This window comes from Pelophylax lessonae, assembly GCF_965119305.1.
Source record: "Pelophylax lessonae genome assembly, chromosome: 10".
NCBI classification, from domain to species: Eukaryota; Metazoa; Chordata; class Amphibia; order Anura; family Ranidae; genus Pelophylax; species Pelophylax lessonae.
Genome location: NC_138777.1, coordinates 217,064,612 through 217,077,944, shown reverse-complemented (window position 1 = coordinate 217,077,944; position 13,333 = coordinate 217,064,612). Strand labels below are relative to the sequence as shown.

General features: G+C 42.7%; 1 protein-coding gene across 1 annotated transcript in view; it reads left to right on the top strand.

The window, feature by feature from the left end:
- The window catches only part of TDRD12 (tudor domain containing 12), a 146,052-nt gene that overhangs the window by 108,153 nt on the left and 24,566 nt on the right, over positions 1-13,333 (top strand). The window contains exons 23-27 of the mRNA XM_082271054.1: positions 1,290-1,382; positions 4,761-4,921; positions 6,766-6,872; positions 8,517-8,574; positions 11,552-11,665. Coding sequence (XP_082127180.1) covers positions 1,290-1,382; positions 4,761-4,921; positions 6,766-6,872; positions 8,517-8,574; positions 11,552-11,665 — 533 coding nt within the window. The remainder of the gene's footprint in view (positions 1-1,289; positions 1,383-4,760; positions 4,922-6,765; positions 6,873-8,516; positions 8,575-11,551; positions 11,666-13,333) is intronic.

Sequence of the window (13,333 nt, the reverse complement as noted above, 5' to 3'; positions counted from 1 at the left end):
CAATGAACATACCCCCGGGACAGTCAGGGCTAGTACATTGCACAATGGCTAGCCTCTGATCTGTCCCGGTTCGCACTTACCTTTTAGAAGAAATACTCACTTTTAAAATTTCTTCTCCAGCGTTGCCATCTCTGTTGTGGGCAGCTGAAGCCAGCGTGATCCTCTTCTGCGTCCTCTTCCGTGTCTTCTTCTCCCAGAATTCGCCGGCACCGGCCCCTCTCGTCACTTCCGGTGCTGCGCCGCTTTCCTCCACAGCTTCTGGGCATGCCCAGAAGCTGTTTAGCAGGGAATGCGGCGTCGCACTGGAAGTGACCAGCGGGGCCGGAGCTGTCGCATTGATTCCTGGGAGCGATGACGTTCAGCTCCCAGGAACCATTGCAAAGCGGAAGTGACGGCACGGGCCGTGCGGCCGAGGGAGGAAGTGGAAGAGAGGTGAGGTATATTCTTTCTTCAATTACAAGGTAAGTAAAAAAAAAAAAAAAAAATCCTAACTACCCATTTCTGTTTCAGGTGACCTATAGCAAGCGGATGGCCCAAAATCGACTATGTCGATTTGTGGCCGGAACTCAGCTTTAAGTGTATGACATTGAAATTGCACCTGAACCTGGACCTAAAATCGTACAGGACTCTTGTTTGTTTGAAAAACGGACTGCAGCTGTCCCGGACATATGTAAACTGACTTCATAGCCATTTCAGTTCACATGTCATGAGAATCGGATGCTGTTCAAAATGCATCAAATTCATATATATGTAAACCGAGGCTTACAATCTGTAATATCACTGCCCAACGACTGATATGGAATGCAACACTCAGTGAATAGCAGATGCCACCTGAAGCTTCTCACACAGATTTAAATATGTGATAGTGATTTCCTGCATGTCCTGGAAACCAATTTATGAAAAGCAAGTGTACTTTTGGGCACCACAAGGCACTTGCAATTTGGCAACATTGTTGTCTAAAACTTCACAGGTTCACCTTAGGACTTTCACCAGATAAAACAAATGAGGTTTACTATGTGACATATGCCGGGCATACACAGAGATATATGGTTTGTAATGTGTTTAGGGCTCATTTCTATCAGATGTATTGTGATACATATGAAGGTAAGCTGTGCTTATGTAGTTTTTCCATTCTCAATTTGAATTATTCAAGTTTGTGCCTGTTACTGGATGAATCAAATTAAAGCACCCTTTATGGCTAACAGCAAGAACAGCAGATATTGGAGAACCGAATTGTTTTTTGTGAAGCTTTATCCTGTCATTTACTTTTACTTTTTGCCCATCAACAGGTGACTCGGATTATTAACAGAAGCATCAAAGGGAAACACCACAGAGCCAAGGTTGTTCTTAATTTAGGGAAAACGTACTGGTTGGACCCCATGGTAAGAAGATGATGTAGATTGGGTTTATATGGATGTGTGTACTGCTTATCGTAAGGTGTTATTAAATTGGAAACTACTGTACATCTAGCTTTGCCACCAGAAATATATCCATTGATCAGCAAATGAAAGTACAATTATGAGCAAATTAACTTTCACTGGAGGAATTTAAATTCTGAAATTTATAAAATCTGATTGGCCAGAGCAAAAGGAGTTTATTTTCTTACCCATTGAAGAACACAGGAATTCAGATACAGTTGGGTTATACTGTTGCCTAGAGCAGTGACCTCCAATCTGCGGCCTTGGGACGAGATGTAGCACTTTGCTTGCCTTAATCCAGCCCATGGTGCACATTTCCTCCCACTTGATACAAGACTCCCACTGACACCAACAATGGGGTGCTATTCCTCCCACTTGCACAAACGATGAGGTACTATTTTTCCCACCAATTACCATTAATTGTTTGGAGACCCCTGCTCTAATGGATGATTAGACACTGCTAAACAGAAAAATCTTATGCCAGCCCCAGTTTAACCCCTCATCTACCCAGCATGTTATTTGCTAGTAACCTAGGTCTGCTGAGAAAATCTAACAATTTTTCTTTTCTCTTTCGTTAAGCGACGGACACTGCTCCAGAATCTTCTTGACCATTGGGTTATGCTGCCCCCTACAGGAGTAGGACACTAGCAGGAAAAAGCTTACCACGCCTATGGGGCAGTCCCAAGGAGTATACTCCCACTTCCTGCTATAGGCATTCAGTTTTTTTCTGCCTAGGCAGGAGTAAGGACGAGTTCCTTGTGATCCTTTTTTAAACAGATTTTTTCCCTCTTATTATTTTTGGTTTCTGTGAGAACTACAATCAACTGCCGGACTGGGTGACTGACTGAATATTCAAAATCCTTAAGCCCCGTACACACGTACCGATTGTCGGCCAAAAATGTTCGGCCGCCGAACGATCGGCCGATTTTCGGCTTGTTAGTATGATGCTTCCGACAGCCGACAGCGCACTTTCGGCCGAACAGAATCTGTCGTGCAAGCATTAAAATAGATATAGACAAAATGACTCATAATGCCATAAAACTGTGTTTTGTTAAAGCATAATGCTTTCATACGAAGCCATTTATTATCACATAGTAGTTTTGGCTCCTTTTTAAAATCGTAATAACAGAAATCACCCAAATAGCCTTGATCAAAAGTTTCCATCCCCTTGAATGTTTGGCCTTGGTACAGACACACAAGATGACACACAGGTTAAAATGTCAATTAAAGGTTAATTTCCCACATCTGTGGCTTTTTAAATTGCAATTAGTGTCTGTGTATAAATAGTCAATGAGTTTGTTAGCTCTTACTTGGAGCAGGCTATATACTGAGCCATGGGGAACAGAAAAGCCCTGTCAGAAGACCTAAGTAACAAGATAATAGAACTTATAAAGATGGAAAAGGTAATAAAAGGATATCCAAAGCCTTGAAAATGCTAGTCAGTACTCTGCAATCACTTAATAATTGGAAAATTTGGGTATCTCTTGATACCAAGCCAAGGTCAGGTAGGCCAAGAAAGATTGCAGCCATAACTACCAGAAGAATTGTTGGGGAAACGAAGAACCCACAGGTAACCTCAAGAGAAATTCAGGCTGTTCTAGAAAAAGACTGTGTGGTTTATTCAGGCTGGGTTCACACTGATGCAAATTGAATGCGGGTTTCCCCACATCCAATTTGCGTGACAGGAGAGTGTGACTGGCTTGCAATGGAGCCGATTCACACAGCTCAGGGGCACTCCCGGTCCGGATTGCAGAAGGGTCCTGTGCGTCTTTGGCTCCAATTCAGGTGTGAATTAAGGCAAAAATTTGGACCTGATTTGCACCTCAATCGGTGAACAGGGATGCACCGGACCCAATGCTGTGACCCTCAGCCGCATCAGTGTGGACCCAGCCTCAAGGAGCACAATACGACAATGCTTGAGCAAAAATTAGCTGCATGGTCGAGTTGCCAGAAAGAAGCCTTTACTGCGCTAATAGCACAAAAAAGCCTGGTTATAATTTTCCCGTCAACACAGCTTTTGGCACATTATTCTCGAGTGACAAGACCAAAATAGAACTTTCTGGTCACAACTATAAGCGCTATGTTTGGTGAGGGGTCCATAGGGACAAGAATACCATCCCCACTGTGAAGCATGGTGGTGACTCACTGATGTTTTGGGGCTCTGTAAGCTCTAAAGGCTCTGAGAATCTTGTGAAAATTGATAGCAAGATGAATACAGTGTGTTATCAGAAAATACTGGCAGACAAGTTGCATTCTTTGCACAAAAGCGGTGCATGGGACACTCTTGGACTTTCCAGTACAAGGACCCGAAGAAGCACAAGTCCAAATTGACCCCCAGTGGTTACAGCATAAAAAAGTGAAGGTTCTGGAGTGGCCATCACAGACTTGCCGTAATATCATTGAGCCTCTTAGGGGAGATCTCAAACGTGCGGTTCATGCAAGACTGGAGGCATTTTGCCAGGACGAATGGGCAGCTATACCACCTGTAATAATTTGGGGCCTCGTAGACCACTATTACAAAAGACTGACCACTGTCATTGATGCTAAAGGGGGCAATACACAGTATTAAGAGCTAAGGGGATGCAGACTTTTGAACAAAGGCATTTCATTGGTGCCATGTTTTGTTTTATGATTGTGCCATTCTGTTATCACCTAATGTTACAAAATAGGGGTTTTCCTGCTCACTCGGTTTTTTCAAAAATGGTACATACTGTATATTACCGATTCTCAAAGAGGATGCAAACTTTTGAGCACATATGTATCTCTATTGTCAGACAGACTATCATTCAAGTTTATGGTCTCATGGATTGGGTTTCACCCTTTAGTATCAATACACAATCTACAAGATCTGCCACCTGGTCTTCTGTTTACTCATCTTTTTGTGACCCTTAATGGACTAAAAAAAAAAAAAAAAAAGATTTTTCTACGTCTATTGAAATCCTATGAGGCACACAGATCCCATCTCTCTTTATTCATGATTATGCTTTCTGTACTCTCTTGCTACAAAACTGAGGCATGCTGATAGTAGGATGGTTTACCTTGGGCTGGCCTACAGTTTTTATTTTTGTTTGTCAATGTTCAGCCCCTCCTGTAGGTAGAAGTATAACCCAACAGTTAAAGACCTCATGTGTCCCTCTAATAGACTCCAAGAAAAGGATTTTAACCTGTTGGTGCCAAGCACATGTGAATTTGCGGCCGGCCTTGGCACCGAGCGGCCTCATATTTATGTGCAAAAGTGCCAAAAGAGCTGCCCTGTGTGCTCTAGGCACAGCGATCTGCAACTTCTGTTTTCAGTATATTAGAGTGATTGGATGCACTGAACTGTGTGACCTCTTTGTTTAGGTGCACATAAGCTCACTGACTGGCCTGTCCACCGTTGTGTATGACCTAAATGTCCGCCAGGAGATATTAGCTACAGGCATGGCATCAGATAACCCCGAACATGTGATCCACCTGAAATCCCTGCTGGATTCTGCCAAGACCCCACTGGCATCTGATTTTAGGTTTGTGTCTTAATTTTAGACTGTAAATGGTGCCATGTGAAAATTATATTTAGATGGATTTTTACTAGTGATCAACCGATTATCGGCAAAGCCGATATATCAAGGGCCGATCTGCACTTTCCCCGATATATCGGAATCGGCCACCAAGGTGACCGATATTGCCGATATTTCTGGAAAGTGCTTATACTGGAGTGATGCCTGCAGCTAGAGGCATCACCCCGGTACTGGCGTCTATAGCCGACGGTCGGCTGTCTTGTAATGACAACCGATGCGGCTGAGAAGCCGCTCGGCTGTCATTACAAGGAGTGGGAGGGGAGCCTTCCGCGGCTCGCCCGGGTCTCCTGTCCCTCTGGGAGACCCGGGCAACCAGCCTGCAGGCCGCCGAAGACCCAATCAAAGCCGCATTCGGCTCTGATCGGGTCTCCATGTAAACACCCAGAAGTGATGTCATGACATCACTTCCGGGTACTCGACGCCAGATTAAAAAAAATGACAGCATTCAAAACTCCCAAACTTGAATGCTTTTAAGTGCAGAGGAGGGGTTTGGGGTCTTTTAGACCCCCAGATCCCTCCACAAGAGTACCTGTCAAGTGATAAAAATAATTTTTTTTTTAAAATGTACGAAAATATCGGCCGATACCGATATGCAATGGCCAAAATATTGGTATCGGCAACGAAAAACCGATATCGGTCGATCACTAATTTTTATATATTTTGGGAAATGTAGTCCTTTTCTTGAGACATTTTTTTATTCCAGCGCCAGTAGCCTTGTGTTATTTTTCCGTATAAGTCTCCCAGCTCTGGGAACAAATGTGAATAGTAACTAGCCAGTGTTCTATCCCCCTTAACGCTAAAGCACCTTTCTAACACTTAGCTGCTGATCCTTTCACAAAAAACATATTCAAGCCTTGTAAAAGTGTGTGTGCTCACCTTTACCAGTGCCTGCACTGCCGATTGCCATTACATTTATTTGAAATGGTCTCCTGAAGTCCACTGGGAATCTGAAAACCTTCAGATATCAGTGGTTCCTGCCGCTCACCTCCATGGCACTGCTATATCATGTAATGGGTGGAGGTCAGCAGGTTGAACTAGTGAGCGCTGCAGGGGACCCAGAAAAGTGGCAATCCTGGAAGTGTCAGCTTCTCAGCAGACAGTTCTCATGATCCATGACCACTCTTCCTTACAAGGTAAATGGGGATCCAAACTGCCACACACCAAAGAGCCTGGGTATCTGACAGATGAAAAGCAGTTTCAGCCTGGCTCCATCCATGCCACTTCACCAACGCAGCACTTCGCCCTACCCTCAGGGCTTAGTCATGGAGGTCATCTCCACGACTAAGCCCTTTCGGTGGGGTAAAACGCATTGTGGGGGGGGGGGGGGGGCCTTGAGTGAGCCGGGCTGAAGCTGCTTTTCATCTGTCAGTTACTTGGGCTTTCTTTGGTGTGCGGCGATTTGGGTCCCTAATTGCCTTGTGAATGTCTACAGAGCCGGGACAGGCTCTCTCCATGCCAGCAGCCTTCTCATTGTGAATCACTGGCACCCAAAGTTTTTTACAGTGTATTATCACTCTTCCTTCTGTAACAGAACTACTGGTGCCACTGCTGTCTAACCCTTTTGTGGTTGTCCTCAGCTGGTCACTATGGTTTGTTCTGCCTGGTGCTACATCTCTACAGTGAAGCGCTTACATATCCCATACAGGAGAAATGCCCCCTTTTTATATTATAAATGTGATTGTCTTACTGTAAATTGTGTAATTGCAAAAGCCTTGTTTGCCTAGTTGTAACTGCACACGTACGCTCACAAGACATGTCATTTATTTCTCATTTCTGCACGTCTTTTTTAGCAGCTCATCAGATGAAAGTTTAACTGGGTCAGAGAGGGTTCTTGAGACCATTCCTGAGGAACCAGAGGTCACAAGTCCTTCACCACCTGCCCAGGAGATTGAATCTGGTAAGCTTTTTGAAGTGTACTATGTGTATCTATGGAACTATTAGCAGCTGAGATAGAAGAAAACTGGCATGGCCATAATATAGAGGCTTGGGCTTTAACCACTTCAGCTCCAGAAATTTACCCCCCTTTATGACCAGGCCATTTTTTGGGATACGGCATTGTGTTAATTTACCCGACAGTTGCGCAGTCATGCTACGCTGTACCCAAATAAAATTGATGTCCTTTTTTATGTACAAATAGAGCTTTCTTATGGTGGTATCTGATCACCTCTGCGGGTTTTATTTTTTGCGCTATAAACAAACAAAAAAATAAAAACAAAAAAAACTATATTTTTTTACATTCTGTTAAGTGCATCCAATAAAAAAAATCAAAAAAATCAAATTACTTTATAAAGAAATGTGGGACCATTAGGGGTACCCTACCTGCGTGTCCACGTCACGGTGGGCGGCCCCCTTTTAAGGGGGCTATTTGCTATTATGGAGGGGCTTTGAGGGTTACCCCCTTGTTTTTCTCTTGAGTCTTGACATTTTTTACCACATTCAACCTCTAATAGTGTATACTGTATATCTCTTCTGTCTGTTGTTCTCGGAGTGGATCACAGATTTTGCTCCCTAACAATATAGTTTGTTATTTATATATTTATATTTACCAATGCAGATAGATATTTAGGAATAAATTGCCTTTTTTTAAACTTTATATACTAACTAAATTATACACCACACTTTTTTAAGGGTATTATCCGATTAATCGAAACAATATTCAGCCAACTAATCACTTATGAAAATAATCATTAGTTGCAGCCCTAAAATGATGGAAATGAATGTTCCATCCTGTAAGCAATATTCCAAAGTTTTATATAAAGTGATCAGTGCTCCAAATAATAAGTCCTTATGTGATTAAGAGGTGACAAAAAATATTGCGTCCTTAATTTAGTGTTCCAGACATCATGTTTCCACTTAGTCCTCGATATGGTCCTGCTGTGAAAACACTTATTTTTGCTGTTGCAACAAAAGTGAACTCCACAAGATCGGCGATGTTCCCGGTGTCTACACGCGTGCCCCCCTCTTATAGCTTCATTCACCAGAAATCTCTCCCCTCAAGGGGGTAGCCAGTATTCACAGCACCACCTGGCTGTATATGGATGTCCAGGACCAGCCCTAGGGTATTTATCCTTATCTTTAATTCCACTGACTCTCAAATGTGCATGAAAAAAGCAAAAACAGGCTCCATAGCGTAATACCGTAAACCACAGTTTATTAAAATAGTAGTATTGCACTTACATTTGTTTAAAATCAAACAGCATGAAGAAACCAGGAAGTCTGGGACGCGATGTGCTCCACGGACCCCGAAATCGAAAGTGAAGCGTAGCTCCGCCCTACGCATTTCATCATGACAACTTTATCAGTAGCGGCTGGTTACAGCTCTAAAAATTTTTGATTCCCTCTCACTTTCTGTCCCAGTGTTAATGTATAAAAGAACATATACAGGGGTACACAAAACCTAATTACAAATACAGCTGAAAAAAAAAAAATTGGACACACCTCCTTGATAGGGTTGCAGCCGTATATGGGCAGAAATGTCTGTGCATGTGAATCATGCTGTTCTGATTAGGTCGTTCACTACTGTCATTTTGTTTCTCTCTAGATAAACAGGAGGATGAGCCCAAGGACCCTCTGCCAATTCAGAATCCTCCATCTATAAGGTTTGTTTATTATTTGTTACAACTATTAGGGTCCTTTCACACTGTCCGCTCTATCGGGGGACTCTGTTTTTCTCAGCGGGAATCGATCCGCTGAGCAGGCGGGTGACAGCTCCGTCTCAGCTCTGTGTGCGGAGACGGAGCAGTCAGGTCCCCGCTGTCCTCTATGGGAGAATCGGATGAGAACGTACCGCCTGTCCGTTCTCATCCGATCCGCCAGACAGATGGAAAATAGGGTTTCCATCCGTCCGGATTTGACGGGCAGGGTCGGATCGGGTGTCAGCGAAGATGTCTCCGCTGACATCCGCTGCCACATAGGGATGCATGGGGCATCCGATCAGGTCCACCTGAAAAACTGACAGGCGGATCTGATCGGACCGTATGTGTGAAAGGGGCCTTAGGTAGTAGTGTGGACACATTAGGATTTAAGGCCATTTCACACTATGTGTGGTGACAGACGTTTTACCGCATTGTAAAATGATTGTCACTGCAGGGGCACACAGGAAAAAATTGTTTCCTCTGTGTTTTAGTCACACTGCAACACAGCCTAGCACTGCGCTCCAATGCAAATATGCTGCATTTTATCGCAGCGCACTGTAGTGTCGGGCATCGCACCGCCTGACGTTGCAGTGAACGAAGTGTATGCTTTGTACACTTGAAAAATGTTAGTACACACAAAAAAAAAGGGGGGGGGGAGCAGTTTGATCCAATTATTCATGCATCACACTGCCCACTTGCGCAGCTACAACGCAGAACGGGGAATTACTCGGCTACTCTGCGACTTCACAAAGGAACAGTGTGATTGCCCCTTGAAGGGTGCTGAAAGGTATCTTTGGGTACCTGCTCCATTGTTAATTTTAAAACATGTAATATATTGTTACAGGTCAAATGAAGTAGAAGATTATTTTCTTTAAAACAGAAGATCATTTTATTTCTGTATTAAGAAAATTTGTTGGGTGCTTCTGCTGGGGAACAGTCATCAAACTTGATCTTGATGGAGGAAGAAGGAAAAGGGAATGGATGGACATCCACTACCGTGCAAATACACCACGCTAGCACTGAGGAGAGCTCTTGAAATTGGTAGAAGCAATTCCAACTATTTAGGCAAAGAAAAGATAAAGGCGCCTCTGAGTGCAGTTAGTGATACTTTATTTCACACATGAAATTCGCACACTAACAGGATAAATTGAATATAGCGTCATGGCTCGGGGTCTCTTCCTGATCTTGCGACTCGTTCTTCCTATAACTGTCCAGCAGCAGGGAGATGGAGGAGCCCGCTAGGGAACAGAGGATCAGTCGGAAGGCTGCAGTGGAACGCATTCCTCGCCCGTGGGACGTCAGGGGGCGGTAACACATTTCGGAGCATGCGCAGTAGTGCTCCTTTGTCAGACTGATGGTAAGGGGAAATGACACAGGGAATTTTAAAGATTAGAAACCAGAAGTCAAGGCTGGCGGTGACCAGAGCAGTCAGTGGAGGACTGGACACAGGAGAAGGACAAACCCCAGGTCTAAAACTGAAGACTAACAGCTGACCACATGGTATAAAAACATGAAAAAAACATATTACATTTTAAAAACATACAACCCCCATAGAAAATATCACGAAAAAAAAAAAAAAACATTTCAGTTCAGTACAGAAATTCCATAAATACCATAAATTGTTTCCTAAAGGATATACTATATTATTGTTATTGTACATGGAACAATGATGTGTTCACATATATAAAAGAAAATACTCAAAATGATAATTTTTTGCTAGCCAAAAACTTACTACGGTTGTCTATGGGCTTGGAAACTATCAACAAGCCTTACTGACTGTGTAATGTGTAGATACCTAAAAAATATAAAATATAAGCAGTGGATTGACAACATAAAATAAAAATGAGAATCACAGCCTTTGTATACCCAATTACGTATATATTATTATAAAATGATACTAATCTCAAGATCTTTGTTGAGTCACCCTGGCGAGAGTACATCCAGGGCATATATCCAGTAGGTCTCCCTTTGGCAAAGCCGCTTGAATCTCTCTGCCACAGGAATATTTCTCTGGATAGATTCAATGACCCACACAAGAAGACCTATAGTGGATTTGGCATGATGTATTACAAAATGTCTGGGAACGCTATGAATATCTTTACCCTCCTTAATATATCGTCTATGTTGGCCAAAACGTGCTCATAATGTGCGTACGGTTCTGCCCACATAGGGCAAGCCACACGGGCATAGGCGACAATATACTACAAAGTCTGAGGAACAGGTGTAAAATTCATTAATCCCATATGTGATTTCTTTAATGGTGAATTCCTTTTGGCCATGTGTTACAAATTGGCAAGTTAAGCATAATGGTTTTCGGCATTGGTACATGCCGGTGATGGAAAAGAATTGCAGAGAAAGCGACTGGAGTTTTTTTTACCCTCAACTTACTAGGTGCTATTTTGGTGTTAATGTTTGGTGCTTTTTTTCTGTATGACCAGTGTGAGCTCAAACAACAAGGCTATTGGGTTCCCCTTCCCTGGAGGGTCTGGGGCACTTGCGGTTTGTTTTCTTAATTTCTTAAGCCCCGGTTCACACTTATGCGAGTGCGGGGTTCGCATGTAATGTCGTTTTCATTACATGCTCCTTCATTACATGCGATCGGCTGTGCGGTGCAAGTTTAGCCATACACTTTGTATGGCTAAATTCGTGCCGCAGCAAACACGCACAGGACCCTTTTTGGAAGCCGCTTCAGGATCGGATCGCACGGCGGTTCACACTTGTGCGATGCGATCCTGTGCGAACTGCACGATCGCACTGCGATATGCGATCAAACTGGGGGTGTCGTTAAGATTACATTGACACCCCCAGCGTATCGCATATGGCAGTGTGAACTGCCGGTGGTGCATGTGCGATGCGGGAACAGGCTGCGGATTCGCAGCCTTCCCGCATCGCATAAGTGTGAACCGGACCTAAATCTTCCCTCTGTGTATTTGTTTTGTAGTTTCTACCCAGAAGTGAAATGGTATGAAAAAGGTGACACGATTTTCTTGGCTGTGAAGTTACAAGAGATAAAAGATCATAAGTGTACATTCCATCCTACCAAAGTGCTATTCAGGTAATTACCGTATGGTTTGTGTAGCCATTATAAATGTTCAAACAATAATTATATACACTTTATGGCAAGAAGTTTGATGACATCTGACCATCATGCCTAAATTAACTTGCTGGACATCCCATTCCAAAACCATGGCCATTAAAGTGGTATTAAACCAAAACCAAAAATGTATTCTGTTATTATATTGCAGCTTACATAGTAGGTGAGGTTGAATAAAGACAATAGTCCATCCAGTTCAACCTGTGTAGGTGTGTGTGGCTGTAATCATCTCACATAGCCCTTAATGTTCTGATCCTTGAGATGTAAGTCTGAGTCTTTTGAAAGCCAACAACACTACCCGCAGAAACCACCTCTTGTGGTAGAGAATTCCACAATCTTGTAGCCCTAACAGTAAAGAACCCTCCTCGTTGCCTGAGGTTAAAACGCTTCTCCTCTAATCGCATTGTATGTCCTCAAGTCCTCATGCAATCCCTTCGAATGAACAGCTTTTTTTCTAAGCTGAGATCCCCATTAAGATATTTATAAATTGCTATCATGTCCCCCCTCAGACGTCTCTTCTCCAGGGAGAATAAATCGAGCGATTGCAGCCGCTCTTCATAGTTAAGGTCCTCCAATCCCCTAATCAGTTTAGTTGCCCTTCTCTGGACTCTCTCAAGCTCCAACACATCCCTCCTGAGGACTGGCGACCAGAACTGGACAGAATACTCCAGATGCGGTCGGACCAGAGTTTTATAAAGTGGAAGGATTTTAGTCTTATCTCTGGAATACATCCCTTTCTTTATGCATGCTAATATTCTGCTGGCTTTGGCAGCTGCCGCTTGACATTGCATGCTGTTGCCTAATCTATCATCAACCAAGACTCCCAGATCCTTCTCAAATTTTGATTCCCCCAAGGGTTCCCCTCCTAACGTGTATTGTGTTTTTATGTTTTTAATGGAAGGAATTCCAGCAAGGGCATAGGCCTGTCCCTATGGAAGGGTCAAGACTACGTCCCTACAAGAAGAAAAGGGGGTTTAAATGTGCCTCTACAAACAGTCAAAGTATGCACATGTTCTTGTAACATAGCAACGGTACACAAATGTTATTTTTTTAAAAAATTCATAAATCTTTATTAATACATAATAAAAACAAAAAGTATATCACTCTAATAGATAGAACAGTCAATACATAGTGACAGGATTAGTATAAATACAGATAGAAAATGCTGGAGCTACGCGTTTCGCATTATGCGCTTCCTCAGGGTCCAGCAAAGGAAAGTATGTAAACAGAGATTCAATCTTTAATAATCTAAAGGTACATAAAACAGTTATTAGATTTGTGAATATACACATATGTCTTATAACATTTATATTATTCTCAGTTTGTTATTTGCAGCTATCAATTGTATGTTACTTATACTATTATCTTAACCTTGAACACATCAGTTTTACTCTAATTATTTAACAATTATATAAGTAAATCAAAAGATAGATTTTCCATAAATATAGCTGGTTAGTATATTAGTTCCTATATTATAGATTCCTTTAGATAAAGAGGAGGGAGAGAAAAACCATTTCTGTTTAACAAACTCTTTTATGCTTTGCTTGTCAGAAGGACAAGAAACTAAATCCCACACACTGAACGGAAGGGGTAGAAAGGGATGGGAAAGAGGAAAAAGAGAAAAGGGAT